Consider the following 25,463-nt stretch of genomic DNA (forward strand, 5'->3'; position numbering starts at 1 on the left):
CTCACCATACTTTCCATTTCAATCTGATTGGCACCTTTCAGTTTATTTTTTGAACATGCATTTTCAAAAATTTTTCAGGGAAATCTTTTTTCTCACTAATACAGTTACACTTATTTTAGTGAATCTGAATTCTATTTTTTGTTTAACTAAGAGCCCAACTATTGTTGCATCAGTGCAATGCTCTCCATCGACAGTTTTTTTTTGTGGTTTTTTGGTTTAATGTAGAGTATTGGAGGATGGCCAAAGTAGATCTTATTCTTTCTAAAGTAGGTATCTTGGACGGAGGCGATTAGCAAACACACTTTACTACAAAGTTCTCATATTAAACATTAAATAAAATCCAAGGCCCCTAGACCGGGGATCGAACCTACTAAACCAACAATACATCTTTGCTTTGCAGGTCCAGTCTCTTAACCGCTCGGCTACCGTGGCGCCTTTCATTATTATATTTATTAAAACTGTATATTTATTTAACGAAATGTTAGAGCTACACTAATAATATGCCTAAGTAATCCATCAAGTAAAATTTTATTCATAAATAAGAAATATGAAATAAAATACAAAAAAAATGTAATTTATATCAAAAAAGATTCAATTAAAAGACTTCTGGACCCACCAAAAAAAAGGTAAGAGAGTTACAAAATTTACTAAATAAAGTTTTTAAAGACTAAAACTAAATCCAATCAAGAAAAGTAAGCATTAAGATACTAAAGAATACCCATTAACAAATCATAATTCAAAAAATTAACTCAACTAATTTCCATAATTTATAAACTCTTGATTAGACTGTAGGGAGGACGAGAAGAAGGTTAAGAGAAGGATAATAACAGTAAGGACTAAAGTTGAGAGACTAAAAGGACCAATAAGGATACGTTCATAGTCCTAGCACGTAGCCATAACTTTATCTTAGCCAATGTAGTTGATTCAGTCCACTATTAAACACTAAGGTTACTGTAGCGTAACTTTCAAAATTACTTTTTATTTCATCTATGAAATTTAATGTCTGTAAGTTATTACTATTAATATTATTTTATTTGTAACTCATCAACATCGAAAGTATAGGAGGAAATAGAAAACGATATTAGCTGAGTTACTGATGTTTGCGTAGTGAAAGATGACCTTAAACAGCCATTGCAGTTACTCGCAGCGAAAGTGGCTGGAATTATAAAGTGAAAATTTGAGTTAGAGATGAAGAGCAATTTTTAAACAATATCAGGCTGTAATTTACTTTAAAATACGATTTACTTTCAAGGTTGAATGAAATGATGAGGTCTTTCAAGAGAATTAAATGGTGATATTGGAGATGGTAATGCGTTTGATGTCATCACCTTGGATCCAGGATATGTTTAAAGCATTTTCGTTGTTTTTCAGAATGTAGGGGAGAATTATCTAGACAATACCGAAGGATATGATCGGGTTAGGCATTTTGGGGCAAAAAATAAAAAAAAAACAAATCAAAATGTCGAACAGACTTAAATTTGTTAGACGTGGAAATATTGAAGAATATCGGTCAACAAATGTTTTTAAAACTTGCCTTTTATGCTCAAAAATCCTTAAAACTGAGTGGTGAATTTGGCCCTATCAAAATATCACTTTATGTTTATTAAAACCAAAAGAAAATGAAGAAAATTTGTAACATTAAAAAGTTGAATTGGAGTAATATATAATATACACAGGGTGATCCATTTAAAACGCACCAACCGCTAATAACTTTTTAGGAAAGCGGAAATCCGGAAAAACCCATTAAATAATGTTTTTTTTTCGTCTAGTTTTCAAATTTTCCACTCCTGATACTGTATCTTCAGTTTTGGCGGAGTTACGGCATAAAGAATTGTGAAAAATGACGTTAACCTTGTTTCGATATCCCTAATATTTGTTGAGATATTTGAGATCAAAGTTACAATTTTATAATTATTCGTGATCGGTTTTCAATATTAATTTTGCACCAGAAATACACCAGTTTTGAGAGGTCCTCTGATTGCAAAAAAATGTTATTCGTGACGCAAAGAACAAAAATAACAATAATTGATGATTTTAAAGAATGTAGTGTAATGTAATGGTTGTGGGTGAATCAGGATAAATTTGTTTTGTCATCAAATAAAAGCAAGCATCACATCATTTTAATGAACCCCGTATGCAAAAGACTTCTTGACCTAACATTACGGTAAGAATATCTTGCCAGGGTATTGGTCTAGAAGTCAAGAGCATGGTTTTGTAAGTGGGAGATCCTCAGTTCGAATCTCCCATATGCAGTCATTCATAATAGTTAATACATCATAATACTTTTTTAATACAATGTAGACATATACGGGATTCGAACTGGGGATCTCCCACTAACAAAGCTATGCTCTTGACCACTAGACCAATACCCTGGCAAGATATTTTTACCGCAATCATAGGTCATGAAATCTTGCATACGAGGTACATTAAAATGATGTGATGATTGCTTTTATTTAATGATAAAACAAATTTTATCCTGATTCACCCACAACCATTACATTACACTACATTTTTTTAAATCTTCAATTATTATTAATATTTTTGTTCTTTGCTTCTCAAATAACATTTTTTGCAGTCAAAGGACCTCCCAAAATGTGTATTTCTGGTGGAAAATTAATATTGAAAACCGATCACTAATAGATAAAACTGTATCTTTGATCTTAAATATCTCGAATATTAGGGATATCGAAACGGGGTTAACGTTATTTTTCACAGTTTTTTATGTAGTTTTCATAATAATTGTTAAAACCAGTGGTCCTTATGGAACCCCGATCAGGTTTTTGGCCGTAACTCTGCCAAAAATAAAGATACAGCATCAGGGGTGGAAAATTTGAAAACTAGACCCAAAAAAACATATAGTTTATTTCATGGGTTTTTGCGGAATTCCGCTTTCCTAAAAAGTTATTAGCGATTGGTGCGTTTTAAATGGATCACCCTGTATAAAACGGATTAAAAACTTCCCAAGAAATAGAAAACAAGCTAATACACGTGTATAAATCTCCGTGCATTCTATTTAGCCGACAAAGTAGAAGGAAGAGGTTTAGTAAAACTATAAAAGGGTTGAGGATAAAACGGGAAGAAATAAAACGATGGTAGAGGAAGTCGGAGTAGGAACCCAGAGAAAGTAGTAATTGAGCAATTTTACTAGAAACAGTAAAATTGGGTCAGCTAGTAGAATATAGGGTGTTAGCGTGGAAAAGCAAGAAGCTTGAAAGTATAAGGAGGTAGATGCAGCGGAGATCTTAGTGGATGAGGATATTGTAGAAGAGGATACGAGGAAAGCTGTGGATGAGGGTGAGGGCTACAACATAGTACCAGTCGGTACAAGTTTTAGGCTGAATGCGAGAGCTTGCTATGACTTCCACTGGGGCAGCTGGGGAATATGGGCACCAAGGAGAAGAGGGGATGGAGGGGTTTACAGGGGGGGTATGGAGGGGAATATAGGGGTGTATAGGGGGGGAGAGTTGATGCTGACCAATCGATCAACTTATCTATACGCATGCGCGACCTCCACCGACTGTATTCCTCTTCTTACTGAAGTAGGAGCCAGTTCTAGGAAAAAATCAACACAATTTTTCCTCACACTACTCCTTAGAATTATAAAATGAATGAAGGTCAAAACTATACCGTTTGTATGAATGAAGGACTACAAAGGAGGGGAAAAAAATGGACGCCTATCAAAAAAAAAGTACAAAAAGCCTGAAAGGGTTTTATCGTAATAAATTTGGGTCAACTTCGGATCAAGGTCTCATTTTCATCAAACTATTATTGAAAGAGATCTTACAATGTCTGGGACAGATTATACAAAATTTCTTTTTCATATTAACCTACACTCGCATAAGAATATTGTTACCATTTATTTTTCCATAATATACGAGGGGCACTATTTATATTTTGAGCCTAATAATAAAAAAGCAGTAATTTGTCATTGAAAATGACTTTATTGTTTTTCAAAATATTCTCCTTTATGATCTATACACTTGTGCATGCGTTCGAACCACTTGTCAAAGCATTTTTTTCCATTCCGCTTGAGACACCTCCAAAACATGGTTTTTGAATGCATCAACGGCTTCTTCTGCCGACGAAAATCGATGTCCACGTAATTTATTCTTGACGTTCGGAAACAAAAAGAAGTCATTTGGTGCCAAATCAGGACTGTACGGCGGATGACCCCATTAATTCGATTTTTTGTGTGCTCAAATAGTCGGTTGTTAGACGAGATGTGTGTGACAGCTGGCATTGTCTTGATGAAGAACGATCCGACGGCGCTTGTTTGTTTTCCTTATTTCATCGAAGACTTCCGGCAAACAAATGGTTGTGTGCCATTCAGGAATTGACTGTTCTACGTTCCTTCTAAAGGCACTGTTGCCACATGACCAGTTTTTCCGAAAAAACAGGCGACCATTTGTTTCAGAAGTGCTTCGAGCGCGAACAACTTTTGTTGGATTTGGTTCATCTTGAAACACAAATACAGTCGACTGCTGTTTAGTTTCCGGCTCATACGCGTATATCCATGATTCGTCACATGTTACAATCTTATACACGTCTTTTGAAGCACCGCCATTGTAATTTCTTAAGCATTTGTCTTGCACCAATCTCACAGTATGTCACATGACGATCTTGCATTATTAGTTTTTGCATAGCATCAATGTTTTCTGGCACAACACTGATTATGGAAGACCTTCACGACTTTCGTCGGTGAAGCGAACGACGACCACGATTGAATTCGTTATACCAGCGTTTCACAGTGTGGAAAGGATGGGGCTTTCTCGCCAAAAGTGGAAGTAAGTTGATCGATGCACTCCTGTTTTGATAATTCACGTCGAAAGTCCGATAAAATTATTGCACGAAAATTTTCACGAGTTAATTCCCATTTTTTCGCTGAGACACAATTTACAAGTGACTGTAAACAACACAAATCTCGCTCAAATAACAAAATGTTCTGAAGAAGGTTATGGTCAAAAATGTCGAAACTTTCAAGTGGAAACGTCAGATAGCACCTGACAACACTTAGTGTTGCCAAGGCTCAAAATATAAGTAGTGCCCCTCGTATTCTACAAGTCATCCTATTCCGAGAAAGCGCAAGTCGTTAGAGGGTAATAAAGGCTCTCCCACATGCCAACATGTTTATTAATTCATTGTAAGACCAGTAGCGTAGCGTGATATCTGGGTAGACTGCGGCCAGAGCGATATTTTAATATAAAGCGACACTGTTTACGGCTAGGTGACCAGTTTGTTGGGCTGTAACAGTTTTAATATTTTTCTTGCGGTAATTTAAGCTGGATTTACCCCAATTTGCCCATTCTTGGTTGTACAAGAGACTGAAGGCTTAAATGTCCTCCATAGAAGCCAAAGAATAAAGGTAAGTGACTGTTCTTAGGGGACGCAACAAATTATATAAACTAATGTTATTTCGTTTAATTGAAGGTTAATTTTGAAGTTAAATTAAAGGTTCAGGTAATTACTTACAAAATTACTGCTATACCAAATTCTTCTCTGACCTTTCCTTAAATCCAAAATTGGAGACGTGGGTCATCACCAAATCCAAAAGAAAATGCGCCAGCCTTCGAGCTGACATTTAGCAAAAAAAGAAAAACAAGTAATAAGAATATAAAAAAATTAGTTTCTTAAAAATTGTAAAAATAGTATTCTAAGAAAAGGCAAATCGGTACATTTAATCTGGATTAAGAGTCACACAGGTCTGAGAGGAAATGAAATTGTGGATCGTAAAGCCAAGGAAGCGATCTCCCTACAACATACGAGGGTCGTTTGAAAAGTCCGTGCAAAAATAAAAACTACTTAATTTTTTGGGGTAAAACTTTTTTATTTTTCAACATAGCCTCCTTTTAGGCTTATACACTTCGCCCAACGCTGCTCTAGTTTCTTGATCCCTTCCGAATAATAGGATTTATCCAAGTCTGAAAAATAGCCATTCCTTTCTGCAATCACCTCCTCGTTTGAATAAAATCTTTTTCCCGCCAGCCATTTCTTCATATTGGGGAACAAATAGTAGTCCGAGGGAGCCAAGTCTGGAGAATAGGGGGGATGTGAAACGAGTTGGAACCCTATTTCCATTAATTTTGCGACCACAACTGCTGAGGTGTGAGCTGGTGCGTTGTCATGATGGAAAAGGACTTTTTTGTGGGCCAATCGTGGGCGTTTTTCTTGCAGCTCGGTTTTCAAACGGTCCAATAACGATGAATAATATGCACCTGTAATAGTTTTACCCTTTTCCAGATAGTCGATGAGGATTATTCCTTGCAAATCCCAAAAGACAGTCGCCATAATCTTTCCGGCCGAAGGAACGGTCTTCGCCTTTTTTGGCGCAGATTCCCCCTTGGTAATCCATTGTTTAGATTGTTCTTTGGTCTCAGGAGTGTAGTGATGTATCCATGTTTCATCCACAGTGACGAAACGACGCTTAAAGTCCCGCGGATTCTTCTGGAACAGCTGCAAACCGTCCTTGCAACACTTCGCGGCACCCATCTTGCGGATAGCTTTGTCATGTCCAAATGTTGATGCAAAATATTATGTACCCGTTCATTCGAGATGCCCACAGCACTAGCAATCTCACGCACCTTCACTCTTTTGTCATCCATCACCATATCATGGATTTTATCAATGATTTCTAGAGTAGTAACCTCAACAGGGCGTCCAGAACGTTCAGCGTCACTTGTGCCCATATGGCCACTCCGAAAATTTTGAAACCACTTATAAACTGTTCTAATCGAAGGTGCAGAGTCACCATAATGTTTATCAAGCTTCTCTTTAGTCTCTTCAGGCGTTTTGCCTTTCATAAAGTAGTGTTTAATCAACACACGAAATTCTTTTTCGTCCATTTTTCGAAAATCACTTGACTTCCTCGATTCAAACGAATGCCAAACACAAAGAAATAGACCGATCTGGCTGAAACTTGGTGTGTGTTCTTCCAAGAGATGCTACTAACTAAACATAACCTCGATACGCGCCAGTGGTGCTATCTCTCTCTGACTTTGCACGGAATTTTCAAACGACCCTCGTACATCTCCATACTCAATGTTAGTCTCCGATATTAAAAATTATGCAAAAGCGGAGTGCTATACTGATTGGCAGCGGATATACGAATTGTCAAAGGCGAGAAAAGGCCCAATTTTACACAGCCGTATAATCTAGTATCCCTCAAAAGACCATGTTTTTTTAAGGTATAAGAACAACAATAGGAAGTCTGTTAGCACAGCCTTTAGAATGAGGTTTAATCACAAATTATTCGCCGCACCATCTAGCCAGGATTGGCATGGAAACATTTCACAAGTGTTCTTATACTTCTGGAATAATAGCAGACGCCACAACCATCTAATCCTGGAAGGTGCTAACAGTACTAAAGGAAGAGAACGATTGTGGAGGGCTGTTGTAGCGACTGGATATCCTTTACCTGCCAATTTAGATACTATTCTGGCAGCTGATGATGGCAGCATTTACACAGAGCTCTTTGAGACCATAACAAACAACAAGATAACTCTGTAAATATTCAGAATACTAAAGAAGCTTCGAAAGAAGAATGTAAATGGCTGATTTGCTAGCTCAAGAGGCTAATAACAGAGAAAAAACAAAAAATTGTAAGAAGTGAAATTTGTGTAATTGTTAATTTTGTTTTCTAAAATTCAATTTTTAAGAAAATTATAAAAAAAAATAAAAAAAACTTCATTTAATAAAAATGTAATTTCCTAACATGTCAATCAGTTTTGCCAACTACATTATTTTTAATGAAATAAAGATAATTTAGATCATGTCAGCCTTGACAGTCTCCACAAAGTCGCCGTACTGTTAAAACAATTAAGACCTTCAAATATTACAGTATAGTTAAAAGTGTTTGTGCACTTGTATTAGTCACATAAGTGGCAACATTTATAACAAAAACAAAAAACAAAAAAAATCTGGACAACGTGCATGGTAATAATAACTTTTAGGTTAAAATTAACCCAATTGTTTTCCTTATTACAATTAAATGATTTTTAAATTTTATTTTGTAATTTTCAATCTGTATAAATATATACAATAAGTAAATAGGAGGTGAATGAGATGAACTGGTGCAGGAGGAGAGCAGGAGGAGAGAAGCTACCCAGCACTCTCTATAGGAGAGAGGAGAATGTGAGGAGGAGAGAGGAGAGATAGGAGAGAGTGATGAACCGGTGCGGGAGGAGAGAAACTACCCTCCGGTAGCACTCTCTATAGGAGAGAGGAGAATGTGAGGAGGAGAGAGGAGAGATAGGAGAGAGTGATGAACTGGTGCGGGAGGAGAGAAACTACCCTCCGGTAGCACTCTCTATAGGAGAGAGGAGAATGTGAGGAGTAGAGAGAGGAGAGATAGGAGAGAGTGATGAACTGGTGCGGGAGGAGAGCAGGAGGAGAGAAACTACCCAGCGGTAGCACTCTCTATAGGAGAGAGGAGAATGTGAGGAGGAGAGAGGAGAGATAGGAGAGAGTGATGAACTGGTGCGGGAGAAGAGCAGGAGGAGAGAAACTACCCAGCGGTAGCACTCTCTATATGAGATAGGGGAATGTGAGGAGGAGAGAGGAGAGATCGGAGAATAATGACGTTTAGGCCTTCAGACTACAAGGAAGTCGCGGGGCCACTGGCGATTCAGTCAGCGAGGAGTATTAGGGATGTCAGAGGAGGCGAGAGACAGTAAAAGAGGATTAGAGCTAGTCGAGAGAGTAGTGTGGAATTTCTTGGTATTTAGTCTTGGCGAGTTGGTCTATGAAGGGAATGTTGAGGTCGGTGTGAAGACTAAGGTTAGTCACCGTAGAAAGGAGCGTCAGCTATCTGTAGGCAGTAGTTTTGACTGAAATGTCTTGTACTGTCCGTATGTATTGTAGGTTTGGCTGAACCCCACAGCTCTAGCCCCGTAAGTCCACATAGGTTTGAGGATAGTACTGTATATTAAGCGTTTGAGTTCTATGGGCAATTTGGGAGCGTCGTCCTAGAAGTCTGTAAAACAGTTTCGCACGTTTTGTCATTGCTTTGTCTTTTAAGTCAAGTGTTGTGGGCTCCACGTGAGTCATTTTGTCTATGTAGAGCCCCAAGATAGCGCACCAAATCTGTACGCTTTATGAATTTAATAATTCATAATTCAGAAATTCCTAATAAAAAGTAGCTATACGCGGAATTCGAACTAGGGATCTCCCACTCACATAGTCACGCTCTTGACCACTAAAAACAATACCCACCCCCGGAAATTCAAAATAATTTAAAATCATGAAATCTCAAGTGACGTCGAAATTTTTTATGCACCTGTCAGGTACTGAGAATAAAAAGATAAAAGAGATTTATCTCTGAAAACGCTGATTTTTTTTAAAAAAACACAAATATTCAATTAAAAATTGTTAACAATTTAGAAAATTCAATCTAATTATTATTATTATTTTTAAAGATTTAAGGCGCGTCAACAGCTGAGGTTATTGGCGCCCGGAACTTTTTTCTCAAAATATTGTCGTATCCATTTATACGAGGGTCGTTTGAAAAGTCCGTGCAAAGTCAGAGAGATAGCACCACTGGCGCGTATCGAGGTTATGTTTAGTTAGTAGCATCTCTTGGAAGTTTCAGCCAGATCGGTCTATTTCTTTGGGTTTGGCATTCGTTTGAATCGAGGAAGTCGAGTGATTTTCAAAAAATGGACGAAAAAGAATTTCGTGTGTTGATTAAACACTACTTTATGAAAGGCAAAACGCCTCAGGAGACTAAAGAGAAGTTTGATAAACATTATGGTGACTCTGCACCTTCGATTAGAACAGTTTATAAGTGGTTTCAAAATTTTCGGAGTGGCCATATGGGCACAAGTGACGCTGAACGTTCTGGACGCCCTGTTGAGGTTACTACTCCAGAAATCATTGATAAAATCCACGATATGGTGATGGATGACAGAAGAGTGAAGGTGCGTGAGATTGCTAGTGCTGTGGGCATCTCGAATGAACGGGTACATAATATTTTGCATCAACATTTGGACATGACAAAGCTATCCGCAAGATGGGTGCCGCGATTGCTCACGCTTGACCAAAAACGAAATCGTGTGAAGTGTTGCAAGGACGGTTTGCAGCTGTTCCAGAAGAATCCGCAGTACTTTAAGCGTCGTTTCGTCACTGTGGATGAAACATGGATACATCACTACACTCCTGAGACCAAAGAACAATCTAAACAATTGGTTACCAAGGAGGAATCTGCGCCAAAAAAGGCGAAGACCGTTCCTTCGGCCGGAAAGATTATGGCGACTGTCTTTTGGGATTCGCAAGGAATAATCCTCATCGACTATCTGGAAAAGGGTAAAACTATTACAGGTGCATATTATTCATCGTTATTGGACCGTTTGAAAACCGAGCTGCAAGAAAAACGCCCACGATTGGCCCACAAAAAAGTCCTTTTCCATCACGACAACGCACCAGCTCACACCTCGGCAGTTGTGGTCGCAAAATTAATGGAAATAGGGTTCCAACTCGTTTCACATCCCCCCTATTCTCCAGACTTGGCTCCCTCGGACTACTATTTGTTCCCCAATATGAAGAAATGGCTGGCGGGAAAAAGATTCTATTCAAACGAGGAGGTGATTGCAGAAACGAATGGCTATTTTTCAGACTTGGACAAATCCTATTATTCGGAAGGGATCAACAAACTAGAGCAGCGTTGGACGAAGTGTATAAGCCTAAAAGAAGACTATGTTGAAAAATAAAAAAGGTTTACCCCAAAAAATTAAGTAGTTTTTATTTTTGCACGGAATTTTCAAACGACCCTCGTACTATAAACATAAAATAATCGCCACTCTTTTTTATTATTCGAGTCACTTTCCTTAATTAAAAATCTTAATTGAATTATTTTCTAGTTTAATTAAAAAAAAAAAAACAACAATAAAAATATCAATGTTTTTAATAAAGCTAATTAAATTCACCAAACAATATTAATGATGAAATAATAATTATAATTAGTAATTATAACTAACATAATTGCTTCATTATGCAAGTACATTAAATTTCATATTGCTGACACAATATTTATTTTTAATGAATTTAAATCATCTCATTGGAGCATTTTAATCTAGCAAAAAATTTAAAAAAAAAAGATGCAATTTTTTATTTTATAAATAATTACTATTAATTTGATTATCCCTAAAAACAATAATTACTGGATATTAAAAAATATAAACAAACCAGCAATGCTCGTTAATTTAATAGATAATTTATATTTTGTTAAATGAATTATATTTAGGCGTAATTATGAATAATATCTGGCTAACTCTTTGGGTTATAGTAAATGTCTCATCATTACGGAGGTTTGAATAGTCTTGTTGCAAGAGATCTCAGTTATAAGTGCATTTGAATGCATTAGTCTGAGCATAGTAGGTGGAGGGGGGTTGTCGATAAGAAGTGGAAATAGAAGAAGAAAATTTAGGGTTATGGACTCCTTCAGGGTTGTTGCCTATTCCCTACATTATTTAAAATATATGTAGATATAGCCCTTCGTAAATGGTCCCGCAGCTGTAAACCATTGGGATTAAAGATACATTATGGTTCCAATACTTACACAATCTGTTCTTCGCCGAATGATCAGATGGTTATTACTGAGGACTCAGAAGACGCTAATTTTATGGGCACTAGACTAGCCCAAGAGTATAAAAAAAATGGGGCTTAGCTATCAATTTAAAAAAACTGAGTTCATGAGTACCCAAGGAGGGCTACTAGAAATCGAGGGATTCAATCTACTTTAAATATCTGGGATCCTTGAAGTAGATGGCGGCTCTAGGAGAGAAGTGTCAAGAAGGATCTCTGAGGATTGCTTAATCCTCTACTGTGGAGCAGTAACATACTACCGTCAGATAAAAGGCTGATATATATAATTCCATAGTCGAAAGCATTATACTGTACGGTAGTGAAACATGGACTCCAGGAAGTCAAGAGAGAGGGAAATTGTCCGAGATGGATTTTTGGAGAAGGTCCGCTCGAAAATCCCGTTTAAAAAGAGTAAGAAATTCGGAGTTAAGAAAGACTATGGAAGTAGAGAAGGATATCTTTCAAAGAATTCCGGAGTAAAGGTTGTTTCAAGGATGGAAGAGCAAAGGATTCCTAAACGGATCATGGAATGGGACCCAGAGAGAGAAGAAGGAGAAAAGGCAGGCCGGAAGCTGTCATGGCTGAAGATGGCTAAGGAGGATATGGCTGGATGTGGTGTTTCAGTAGAAGATGCAAAAAATAGAGAGATTTGGAGGAGTAAAATAAAAAATTAAATTAGTTTGGGCGAGAGAATCCTCATTGTGGGGAAAACCCTTAGAAAAAAAATAATAAAATTTAAGGTTATACCCAATTTCTCCCCTGTCTATTGAACTAGACAATGTCTGAAAATGGGACTCTTAATTATGTCACGTAACAGCTGAAGGGGTTAAACCCCCTCCAACGAAATCAATCTATCTAGTTTAGGGTAGTTGTAATTTGGTTGTAACTAATTTGTGAAAAAACTTGTAACATGTGAACTTAACATGTTCTTGACATGTAATGAGTTTCAAGCATTAATTGCTGAAGCGTACATTCTATTATTATAGAATGACAGATAAACACACTTGCAAAATTAGTAACAAGTTCTAAAATTGATTTCCCGCTGAGCTTTCCTCTGGAAAAAACAAATCTGATAAGAAAATTTCACACGGTTTTCATGTATTTTGGAAATGAAGATGTCTTTATGAAATGTAGCAGAATGAAGAGTAGGGGATATCAAGTTAGAAATTAAGGGAACAACAGAAAATATGAAATAGAGAACAGGGGACAAAAAATGGAATGGAGGAGAATGACCCGGCAAATGGCCCAGAGATGGTAAGAGGAAGGAATGGTTGATCGGAGGAGATGTCTCCCAAAGGTTTGAGTAACTAGACTGAACAGGATCCGGCAGGAGCTTTGGCTACCTCTTATCTCTTTGAGGCACACGATTTTGAAGAAAATAAAAGCCCTAATTGCACAGAATTTCTTTTATTATAAAAAAAATGGAAATAAACATTCATTTCCATTATTTTACACATGTAATCATCCCTCTCAAATAGCCATCACTCTCAAAATACAGAAAAAAGGAAAAGACAAAATTAATACCATTTCAATAGTCCTTTTTTAGTGCGGGACACTGGTATTGTATAATACCACTATGCAACTAATGCTTTATATGATGTTCATTCAAACACAACTTTTTACCAAAACAAAGCGGAACTTTGCAGACAGTACAGCACTGTCCTTTCAGCGCACTGTTCCTTGAAATGTTTAAGTTCCATGGTTTTTATAAACAATATATGAATTAACAACAGCTGCATCCAAATAACAGAACAGTATGCGGTGCCACCATTTTTTACTATCGGTCAAGTTTATAATTGATATACAATTTGTTTTTCACTTATTTACGCATTTACCATTGGTGCGTAGCACTGACAACTGAATGAATAACTGTAAATAACATATTAAGCTGTATGTATGAATAACTTCAACTTTTCGAGGTGGGTTAAAATATATCCCACCATGCTAAGCAAAAGGTGGGACAGTTTTTAACCCACCTAACCGCAAAGAGATAAGCAAGGGGATATCACGACATAGTAGAACACTCGATTACACTACATCTCTATAAGGGACTGTAATATCAAAAAACAACGCCACGTTAAAAAAAAAAAAAAAAAAAAAATTAGGTTATAAGGGTTCATTCAACCATACAAAGTATTGGGTAGGTTTTAGGATATTAAAAAATTTATTTGGAATACCCAAATAAAAATGTACTTTAACCGAAGTAAAAAAAGTTCTGGTTTTTATATTGAAAGACAATTTTATTGAGCTGTAAAGACTTTTTTATTTTTATAGGACCCACCCTTTTTTTAGGCGATACTGTAATAAAAATCTAATTCACTTTACAATTCTTATTTACCCATTATAAACTTTCATAGCTTAGTTTTTGCATTTAAATTATTTTAATTAAAGTTTATCTCAGTAATTGAAAAAATGTTTATTATTATATTTTATCAATGTAAACAATACATGAAGGTATAACGTTGAGGTTGAGGTTATACGAATGTAACACTGTTATGAGATTCTTTGCGTCAAAAAAAGGTTCGGGTACGTTTTTGCGGAGTGTTTTACGCACCACCATAACTAAAATTACAAAAAAAATCGCAGAGAATTTAAAAATTGCTTTTACCATGCTGGTAAAATTCATTTGGAGAAAAAATTAACTCTTAATATTTTTTCTGTGAGCGACCGTACAAATATGCTAACTGAAAAACACATTTATAGTAAGAACTTATAAGCTAATGTTTGAAAGTGTATAGTGTATCACAGAAAATATTTTAGAAAAACAAATTTTTGCTATAACTATCGCAAAAAGGCGCCTAAAATGTTTAAAAGTAAATCATTATATGATAATATAAAGAACAGATACATATAATTTAAAGTATAGAGAACAACTACTCAGAATACAGCTAACTCTGATAAAATAAACTATAAAGTTTTGAATACCCGAAATTAACACTGCTGACAAAGATTATTTAGTAAACTTCCAATTTATTGAATACAAAGAGCATACGTTTTCACCTACTATTCTAGCCTTAGCTGGAGTGCTTGAATGGTGTACAAAAAAAATCTCTACAGCTTACAACCAAAAAATTTTCAAATCAGTCGGAATGGGTGAAATATTTAAAGAGAAACTTTTCGAGTAAAGATGCCAGCGGGAGGCAGTTCAGATAGAAATGTTCAAGACTATCACCATCTGATTTACACATTATACAATTTTTATCTGGATTAAACTTATATTTATTTAACATTCACGTATAATGCTGGAAATTTTTTAGACGCCACACGAATCTGAGCAATTACCGATATTTTATTTAAGTTCATTTTAAAATTAACGTAAAGACTTTTTAAGAGTAGCTCAGATACAATATTACAGTAATGCAGATTATATCTGTACTCTTAAGTCTTGTTAATGTCCCAACTTTGGCAATTATTCTTAAATTTTTCCATAAGATTTCCAAAATTACCTGGTAATGCATCAGAAACTTTGAAACTGCCAAAAATCGTTTGCTCCTATTTCTATTATAAAAAGCCCTCTTAAAAATGTTTGCCCAGTTAAATGGCAGCCTTAAAATTATCCACAAATTCATATATCCTCATATAACATATCTTTGGTAGAAAGTCTGCGGGCATTTTTAATAATTTGCACCACCATTTTCAAAATTCTTTTTAAATATTTGAGTTTAAACCATTGGTTCATCTCAATTGAAACCTTAGATGCGACCGAACAATTCCATTTGTAACTTATATTCTGAAAAGATTCTGTGGTTTCATCAAAAGGAAGCTCTAATATAAATAAATCCTAAGATTGACTACTTTTTGTCATTTAAGATACTCTAGAACATAAATTTTACCAAAAAGTGAAAATATCTAAAACCATGACTTAGGAAAACAGGGAACAATTTCCTGAGCTATGCAATTATTTTATTGAAAACCACAATTACTCACCTTCAATGGTCTGGTGATGGTAATGGTTTCTATGGTAGTAGTAGGAGCCATTTTATCATCTGGAGGACGAAGGGAACTGAAATAAAGTTGTAACCAATTACAATAATTGATAAACAAATAATAATTCAAGTACTTGTTAATTAACAAAAAAAAAAAAAAATGTTAGACTTACCAAACCACAAAATGATTTATATTAATCCAAAAGTTCTTTCAACAGCAACTTTTTTTTTACAAGTTCACACGCGTTGGTTACTAAACATGCACACAAAACATCTGTTAATTGTTTAAAAATGTTAAAGAAAAAAAACCTGGAATGGGGGTAATGAGAAAGAGAGAGGGTCTCCGAGAAAAAAGAGCTATCAATAACAATAATTTGAGTATAACAATGAATTTGTGATTAATCTGAACGGCAAGGAAGGGGAAGTTACTATTTGTTAAGAATTCCCATTTGAAATAATTTGTTAAATTTTAAAGCAACATTTAGAAATAATTCTCTTTTTTCTCTGTAAATTTAAAATAAAAATATTTAATAAGTAATAAAATAAACAGAAAACCAAAAAATGCTCCGCTATTCAACACTTTTTTTAGCTTACTGTGATTTTGTTGAATAACATTCTCATTTAGATTTTTTATGTTTTATATCACCATCAAATTGGTTAGCAATTTCTTTTATTTTTTTGTAGAACAATAATTTTAACGGGTCCAATCAATCATTTCTTATATTGAACCTGCGTAATGTTTTGACTGCAACTAATTTGTTAGTATAAATTCTGAATTATAAATTTAATTACGCAAATTGGTGATAGTTTTGTTCAGCAGAGTTCTTTTTAATTAAATCTATATAAAATGTTATGACACACTTTTCAGCAGAAACTTACGATGAGTTTTGCATGACCCCGTTACAAAAATTTTACACTTAGTAGTTTATAAATAAACATGATGGGATTTATTTTTAACATCACCAATAGCCCGGAGAGAGAACAGGCATCTGACCGAGATTGGAAATGTTATAGTTTTCATATAAACACTACACTACGATCTTTAATTTTGAACTACAAAATAACGTTGGGGAAAAAAGAAAATTATCGAACAATTATAAGAAACGAAATAGATTATCACCCAAAAAGCATTAATTAAGGAAGTAATTTTTAAACAGTGATAAATTCATTTTGTAGAAATTCCAGATAGTTAGTTACCCTACTTGGGCGATAAATTAATAATGTTATTGAAGATAAAAAGTTACTCAGTTTTATAACTGTCTTTTAAAATAGGCGCTCAAATTTTTGAATCAACAGGTAGTGGCGGGTATCCGGAATATAATTAGAGTCACATCATTATACAAACGTTTTTCTTAGGCTTTAAGTAAATCTTAACATTAGTTTGTTTATACGTAGATTTAAAAGGACTAATGAAAAAAGACTTCTAAAACAAAAAATTAAACAGGAGAATAAAAGATACATTATTAATAGTTAGGGGTGACAACATTTATGTAGCAGTTATTTAAGTAAAATATTAGTTAAAAAACATTAATTATGTTTATATAATGCCAGTGACCCCATTTCTAAATGGACTAGTTTATAGGGTAAATCAAAGTCATTTCATTTGATGAGGAAAAAAAGAGAAACCAATATTTCCTCCAAAAATCATTAATAATGAAAATACCTTTCGCGATGATATTCCTCAATAACAGAATCAGAATCAAATTCACTGAAATCGGGCAAAGAATCACCTTTAAAACTAAAATTGCCTAAGACACTTGTTCTCACATCTGGGTTCATGTTTTGATCTAAGACACAAGGCACAATGAATTAAGATGAAAACCGAGTATTATATGTTATGATTCCGTAATGATAAAATGACTTCATACACTTCACAACTTATCTGAATCAAACTCATTCTATTTTAAAAACGACAAAACGTAAATAAAGCGTACGTTATATCAAAGAGTAAAAAAAAACTAGTTGCCAACACGACGCCAACCTTAACAAACTAAATTTACCAAAGTCAGCTATTACTACAAATAAATTAGTAATCATGCAGTTTCTTTTATTTTGCATATCTTAAAGTATACACATAAAGTATTACTAATTATAAAAATTAAATTACATTAATTAAATTACATCTTGACTTTATATTGGTTAAGCAGTGAGAAACGTTTAATCAATATGGACGTTCAGTGTTAGGAAGTGAGTGTTTGTGAAGGTGAATGGTATAGTTTTTATGTGATTATTACTTGTCATTGCGTAGTGTGCAAGAAAATTCAAAAGTTACTAGTTAGAAATGAAATGGGTGATTCCATTGTTTATGTTTTTATCGCTAATTTTGATAATACGCAGTTTAGAAGATCCATACAAGGTACTTGGCATCTCAAGATCAGCTACTGTGACTGAAATTAGAAAAGCATATAAGCAGTTAGCTAAAGAATGGTGAGCTAATTACTTAATCAGTTTATGACGTTCGAATTTCTGGGTATGGAAACTTTATTTTAATTGTTTTTGTAGGCATCCTGACAAAAACAAAGATACTGATGCTGCAGATAAGTTTATGGAAATTACACAAGCTTATGAATTACTAACTGATCCTGAAAGGCGAAGGATGTACGATACTTTTGGCCGGGTTGAGGAACCTAGACCAAGGCGTGATGCTACATTTAGGCAGTTTGATCCATTTGATGAGATATTTTCTGGTTCTGGATTTCGATTTCGTTTCTCAGAGCAGGACATCACCCTTTTCCATAAATTATCAATTACTTCACGGTTAGTCTTATTTTCTTAACTTGAAACTGTCTAAATTTACTATAATTATTTTCCTTAGAATTTATTTACTTGTCAGTGGAATTTTTGTTGTCCCTTAGAACACATTCGAGCACCAAAAGCTCTTTTTCTATGATCATTTTGTAGAGTTATGGCACATTTACTAGACTTTTTTTATGTATATTACAAACATTTTGGCACAATTTAAAACATATCTACATTTTATGGATTGTAATAATTTTACTGCTTACGTTGCTAAACAAAAACATAAAAAATTATTTTTTGCAGAGCTTACGAAAACATTTTAGTGCCAAAAAGTTCAAGAACTCCATATCTGATATTATTCTATGCAGATTGGTGTTTTCCATGTCTTCAAGTGGAACCAATTTGGAGGCGAATAATGGAGGAATTGGAACCCATCGGTGAGAGATTTACTTTATAAAACATAAATCGCTTATTTATGACAAGGTTAAGCCTGTTTTTCATGCCATATTTTGGAGTTATATTGCAATGTTTTTTTTTTCAGGTGTTGGGATAGCTACTGTGCATTCTGACAATGAAAAACCCCTAGCAAGGCGAGTGGGCGTTTCGTCACTTCCTTGTCTTATCTTACTTCTTGATGGACGGCCGAGTGTGTATAAAGAGCCTTTATTTAGCGTACAGAAAGTTGTTGGTGAGCATTTATTTGCTGAAAATGTTGTTTAATTGTAAACGTAACCTCTCTACTTATATCATTTTATTTTACAGAATTTGTGCGGTACAAAATGCCGTACCGTTTAGTGTCTGCTATCAGAGATGATTCTGTTGAAACGTTTCTGTCTGGTTGGCATGACAATCGAGTAAGAGCTTTAGTATTCCAGAGAACAGATTCATTAAGGTTGAGATATCTTTTGGCAGCGTTCTATCACAGACATCGTGTTGCTTTTGGGTTGGTGACCAAGAAGTCAAATTGTTATATATTATGTAAGGGAACATGATTGCTAAAGAAATTATTATTCTGTTTTTTTAGTTTCGTACCACCGGGTGAAGATACTGAAGGTGTTCGTGCTAAGTATCAAGTGTCTAATGAACAAGACGCACTTTTAGTTTTTAATGAATTTACTGAAAGGCCTGTTGCATCGGTTAGCATGGCCGACATTCCTGTGCCTACACTTCATGACGTCATAAATAATAATAATTACCTTCTTTTACCAAGATTATCATCTCAGGTAAGGCTTCTAGATTACCTCTATCGAATCATACAGATGTTTATATTACATAATCTTTAGTACATTCTTATAATTATCTTACATCCTACCAGGATGTATCTTATTTTGGTTATAAACAAAAATTGTTACAGTTGTTGACATGTAAGTAATTTAGAGATGATTTCGGAAGGTTAATAATTAATTGCTAAAGCCTATTTTTTTCTCTGATATATCCAATTTTAATGATAATTTTATGATACAGGCAGTCCTGGATGGTTTGTGTCCAGCTGCTGGAGTTACTTGGGCAAACCGGCGTTTATGTGTTGTACTTGTTTCTGAAGATACACCAGAACAAGAGGTACATAGACAAGCTTTAAGAAAACTAGCTATGGAATCCACATATCCAAAAGACAGAGTTAGATACATGTATCTTTTTCAAGAGAGACAAACACAATTTTTGTATGCACTTACTGCAGGTATGTAGTAAGGATTAAAAATTAATAATTAACCTTTTTTATAGTAATAATATGCAATAACTTTTGTTTCTGCACGAAATTTCAAAAAAAAAGGGAAAGATAGTCCCAGAGAGCCGTTACGCCATGTTTTAATACTGTGCCGACGTGATAATTCACATGTTAAATATGAATGGGTTGGCGGTGAAGAAGCTTGGGAAAATTACAACAGTACTAAACAGTATATAGAGTCAGCCGTGGATAGGATACTCCATAATACACAAGTAAGGCTAGCCATTACTTTACTTTAAACAACTTTTTAAAAAATTTTATCACTTAATTTCTAATTTTTATTTACTCGCCCATAGAAGTTGAATGAAGCTGTTATTGGAGAATTAATTGATGAACACACACAAGGTGTTGTGTCTAGATTTTTCACTAGATTATTGCAAACGTTTTATTATCTGCAAGATACTCTTGGAAAAGAACATATTCTGCCAGCTGTATCCCTGTTTACAACTTTAGCTTTAATTCTAGGACTTGGATTTTACATGAGTCACTTAGTGTATGTATCAAAATATTTAAATTAAGATATATGTCAGAATATTCAGTTTTCATTGCCTAATTCTGGCAATCATATGAAGTCCAGCTAAGAGAATATTTATATTTATATATTTATATAAACCCTTAAATGAACTATTATTACAGTAAGCTAGAAGAAAAACGAGTCCAAGAAGAATGTGGTCGAAGTGCAAGCGGTTTATCAAATGGAGTTAAAGTTAATGGAGGGTAAGCTATATTATTTTAGCTCTTTCAAAAACTACAGCCTAATATTGCAATATTTAAATAAAATATAGTTAAGATTTAGATTTTAAAAGGCGGGACGGGACCTATGCCCCTCGGCAACGCAGCCACAAGAGGCTTATTGTGCCTTCCCTCTAAGTCTAGTAGATGAAACCTCTCCTTCTAAGAAGGTTGAAAGCTTTCCCTTCCAGTTCCTTCTGCGCTATAATCTCCTTTGGTCTCAAGGTACCGAAGATGTCGTAGCGCAGTCTCTCGATTGCAACGCAATCGAATAACAGGTGAGAGACCGTTTCTACCTCTTCCTGGCACAATCTGCACAGCGGTTCCGAGCTAATAAGCCCTATTTTGTGCAGGTGCTTTCTGAACCTGCCGTGCCCTGTGAATAAGCCCGTAATCAGAGTGATCTGATTTCTGCCCAAGCACAGAGTCTCTTTGGTTCTTTGTTTACATAGCAAGGGCATGACACTCTTGCTGTGTTTGACCCCAGGAAGCATCACCCAGCTCTTTTCATGCTCCCTCCAGATCCAATCTCGTGAGAGCCGCACGAACTGCACCCTTGGTGATTTCCAGGACAGGCTCCGGGCCAATGAAAGGAGTGTTGGCTCCATTCCTGGCCAACCGATCAGCTATTTCATTCCCCTTAATCCTCACATGGCCCGGCACCCATTCCAATCGGACCTTATTGTGCCGAGCCAGTTAATCTAGGGCCTTTCTGCATTCCCAGACCAGGGAAGAGGTAATTCTGAAGGAAACAATGGCCTTCTGCGCAGCCTGGCTGTCCGAAAAGATGCAAACCTCCCTATTTCTAAGATTCGTTCGCAGATTTTCCTCGGCGCAGGTTTTAATGGCAAAGACTTCGGCCTGAAAGACGGTGGCATATCTCCCAAGAGCACCCTTAATGAGTACCTCAGGTTTTGCCCCATACACTCCAGCTCCGGTCCCACAGGTCATCTTGGAGCCATCCGTAAACCACATGACTCCCTTCCGGCACTGTTCTGTCCAGTTTACCCTCCATTCAGTCCTTGATCTGCGGATCACCTGAAACGGAGTCTCGAAACTGTATTTAGGACAGACACTGTCCCCAACCATGTCTATGACCGGCAAAGAGTCGACCTTGTCTGTGATATTCATATGTCCAATAGAGGAGCTAATGCGCCTCCATTGTCCATTTCTCGTTAGTCTGTACTCGCCAGCCCTTGCCTCCGCCTGAATAACAAACTGAAGCGGAGGCAACCCCAGCAGTACCTCCAGCGCAGTAGTAGGGGCACTACTAAAGGCCCCTGTAATCAACATGCAGACCAGCCTTTGTCCTCTAGCAAGAGCCTTCATGGTCTAAAATATAGTTAATCTGGATTTAATTTATTAAAAAACAAAGGTTACTAACTTTTGTTTTAGATATCAGCCTCAATTGAAAATACATGAAATGAGAGCAGAGACCTATAATGGTTTAGTTAGATTACTTCGACCTGGCTGTAGAACTATTTTATTGTTGACTGACATAGCTTCTAAGCCAAAACTTCTACCAAAATTTCACAAATGTGTATGGCCATACAGGAAGTAAGCAAATCTTTACATAAAATCAATTGTTAGAAGGAAGAAAATATGTATTAGGATTCTTAATTTTCTATTTTTAAGGAACAAGACATTAATGTTCGCAACGTTAAATCTTGAAAGAGGTATTAATTGGTATACAGAAGTATTAAGACAGAGTCTTGTGGAAGAGAGGGACTTATCAATCAATCCTAGGAATTGTGTTGGGACAGTTCTGGCACTTAATGGTTTGAGAAAGTATCTTTGTATGTACCATGCTAAACATCCGGAAGGTTTAATTTCAGCCACGTCATCTTCCGTTAGTATTTAATTTTTATTTTTATATTTCCGATATAGTAATATACCATTGAAGTCAAAGATGACGGTTGTTCTAAAGTTGCCATTTAATCAGTTACCTTGTCAAAATCGTGGTCTTTCTTACTTCTGAAATAACTGCTGATACCCTTCATTGCTTTCAGTATTCAAGCAATGGAAGTGAGCCTAATGTTTTTTCTAATTGTGCATTTTATTTTGTAGAGACTGAAGAAACATACGAATATTGATCCTCCAGGTTCATTCATAGGATTCGAGGATACAACTTCGGAGAGTGACATCTCTGATGTTGAACAGGGAACTCGGCAGAATAATGTAAGTATTTACCAGCTGTGTGTAGAGTGTAAGAACTTTGGAAATGAAAATTAAGGACGTCCCATGATAAAATTGGTTTGCCTACAACAGGGATGGCGAACCTTTTTGAGACGTGGGTCAAATTTTGTTAATTTTTTTTTTTTTAGTACTAGCTCTTGGGTCACTAATGCCCATTTGCACAAGAGTTAAGTTTAAAAATTTTAAACTGAATATTTTCAAAACTAAACATCTTTAAAATTCAGTTGGCTTAACGGGTAAAACGGGACGAAACAAGTGCTATGAAAGTCTCTTTTTACAAACATAATTGAATAAAACCTTACAAAAGTGTGTTTTATCTGAAGAAAAATCTAAATATGGTTATTTGCTTTGGGTTGTCGATTTTTTTTTAATAAACAAAATATGAGTAAAATTATACATTTTATTTGATATTTTGTAAACACTTTTGCTTTATTTCAAATACGTACATACAAAAGCATTTGTCGTCATTTGCGTTTTAGAACTATAATGATCAAACTAAAGGTTATAGATAGCATTTAAATTGCTTTTGTGTCAATGCGTGATTGAAAAAAATACAGATAGAATATAAATTATCCACACAATTAGAAAATCTAAATCAACCCGCGTAAACAAACAAATGGTTGCAAGGTCATTGGTTCGCCATGACTGGTCTACAAGATCATATAAATTATGACGAAAGCTTTGTTTGATGAAAATGTTTTGATCATAACATACAGCTTTTTGGCACAATAGACAGCGAATATTATCGTCGAGATGTATTAAGTCTACTCCCAACGTTTGTCTTAACGAGTGACATACTCTTCAATCTGGTTCGTAAAGCCACTCGGTTACCGCTAGGGTCTTTTGTGAAAGACTATTTGTTTTGGAAGGTTACAATATTTCTTAATTTTTTGACTTCAAGGACAGGATTTTTGTTATGTTTTCCTCACCATTGAAAACATTCTTACCTAATACTTCCTGGAGGGTACTGGGGGCTGAGATTTCTCAGCCAATCTGAATTCTATCTGCAAAACATTCGCTAAATCTTTAGAAAGATGAGAACTCAAGATACTGCTATCTTTAATTTCAGAAATTTTCCGTTTGGGATTTTTTTTTTAGATGTTTAATCCTAAAACGTTAACATTTTGGTTTCTTACTCCATACGAGCAATTACACCTTAACGAATGTCTGTTACTGAGAAATTTTGTTCAGTTTTCTCTGGTGTTATGATAATGTTGAGTTGAAACTTCGTTCTGAAAATTAAGAAGGCATAAACAAATTTCAGAATTACTCTTTTAGCGTTTACTTGATATAACTTTTTACAGTAATTAATTACTAAATCTATAAAACAAGTTTTTTTTTTTTTAATCATTTTATCCATTATCGAGTACCCAACCGCATTTTCAATTCAGGATCTTTTTTAAAAAATGCTATTTTCTGTGGGGGAAAAAAAATCTTCGCGTCACTATAATATACCAGATCTTTGTGACGTAATATTTTTCAGGTTACCAAATTCAATGACGTCATCTACGTGGAAAATCTTTTGGATGGCCTACCAAACTGGCTTGATAGATTATTTGAAGGTACAACACGTAGATATTATTTGAATTATTGGCCAGATTTTACCGGCAAGTAATTATTAATTTTTAAGAAAGCTATGGTTAAAAAAAAAAAGGAATAAAATAAATATAAAAGAATGTGCCATATGCATATGGGTATGTTTTTTAAAATTATTATCGGAGTACCGCCGTTCATGCAGGGCATCGCAAAAAATATGCCAACGAAGAAATTTAAAAAAATATATAATAATAAATTTGTTTCCTACTACCATTTCTATTTTTTATGTGTTTTCCTTCAAAAACTAGTCATTGTATAGCTTTCCCGATATTTTCTTGTTAAAATATTTTTTTAGTCAGTGATCAACAAATGTTTTCTTAATAAGTTTTATGTATTTATTTATTTTGTATTCTTCCTATATTGATCTGATATTATTTGTACTATTTGTTTCAATTTTTATTTATTTATTTTGTATTTCTACTCCATTGACCTGATATTATTTGTAATGTTTGTTTCAATTTTTACGCAAAATATGGGAAATGCCTTAAAGAGTGATAAAAAAAATAAATTAAAATAACTATTAAGCAATTTGGCTGTATTTGGAATGTACAAAAAATAAAAAATAGTAAACTTAATTATAATTATGTAATTATATAAAAATAAAAACTTCCAATTAACTTCAAATCTTACTCACACATAAACAAACACACTTAAATTTACAATAATAAGTTAGTGCTAATTGAATTGAAAAATACTTTAATAGTACATAGTCGACCAAGAAAAAAAAAAATTGAAACTTCTCAATTGTTGGTTATTTCTAAAATAGAATTAATAATACTAGCACCATATAGGAGCTTCTACTAAACATGCATTTTCTCATGATAAGTAATAATAACTTTTGCCTTTATTGCCAAATAAATGAATAAAAAAGTAATTTTATTAAATAAAAGTAATTATATTGATAGTTACCTTATTAATTTCATAGGTAGATAAAACAAATCATGTCTTCATTGTTATCAGTAACGAAAAAAAAA

General features: G+C 34.8%; 2 protein-coding genes across 4 annotated transcripts in view; one reads left to right on the forward strand and one right to left on the reverse strand.

Annotated features, from left to right (window-relative positions):
• The window catches only part of LOC141447143 (transmembrane protein 47), a 320,333-nt gene extending 302,859 nt beyond the window's left edge, over nt 1-17,474 (reverse strand). The window contains exons 1-3 of one of the 3 annotated variants that reach the window (XM_074114382.1): nt 17,164-17,472; nt 15,674-15,753; nt 15,502-15,577 (exon numbers count right to left, since the gene is read on the reverse strand). In XM_074114382.1, coding sequence (XP_073970483.1) covers nt 15,502-15,552 — 51 coding nt within the window. In that variant the 5' untranslated portion in view covers nt 15,553-15,577; nt 15,674-15,753; nt 17,164-17,472. Of the gene's footprint in view, nt 1-15,501; nt 15,578-15,673; nt 15,754-17,163 lie in introns of those variants that run through there. The other 2 variants (XM_074114381.1, XM_074114383.1) reach the window with 2 other exon arrangements.
• A 172-nt stretch (nt 17,475-17,646) lies between these two features.
• l(3)80Fg (dnaJ homolog subfamily C member 16 l(3)80Fg) lies at nt 17,647-24,582 on the forward strand. The gene is made up of 14 exons (XM_074114360.1): nt 17,647-17,927; nt 18,003-18,257; nt 18,543-18,676; nt 18,781-18,927; nt 19,002-19,182; nt 19,264-19,462; nt 19,704-19,917; nt 20,011-20,177; nt 20,262-20,458; nt 20,602-20,682; nt 22,093-22,254; nt 22,333-22,546; nt 22,765-22,875; nt 24,377-24,582. Exons 1-14 carry the CDS (start codon nt 17,782-17,784, stop codon nt 24,506-24,508), a joined length of 2,340 nt encoding a protein of 779 aa, XP_073970461.1. The 5' UTR covers nt 17,647-17,781; the 3' UTR covers nt 24,509-24,582.
• The last annotated feature ends 881 nt before the right edge of the window (nt 24,583-25,463 follow it).

Source organism: Rhodnius prolixus, unplaced genomic scaffold, assembly GCF_049639745.1.
Source record: "Rhodnius prolixus isolate KJV_2025 unplaced genomic scaffold, Rpr scaffold_7, whole genome shotgun sequence".
Classification (NCBI taxonomy): Eukaryota; Metazoa; Arthropoda; class Insecta; order Hemiptera; family Reduviidae; genus Rhodnius; species Rhodnius prolixus.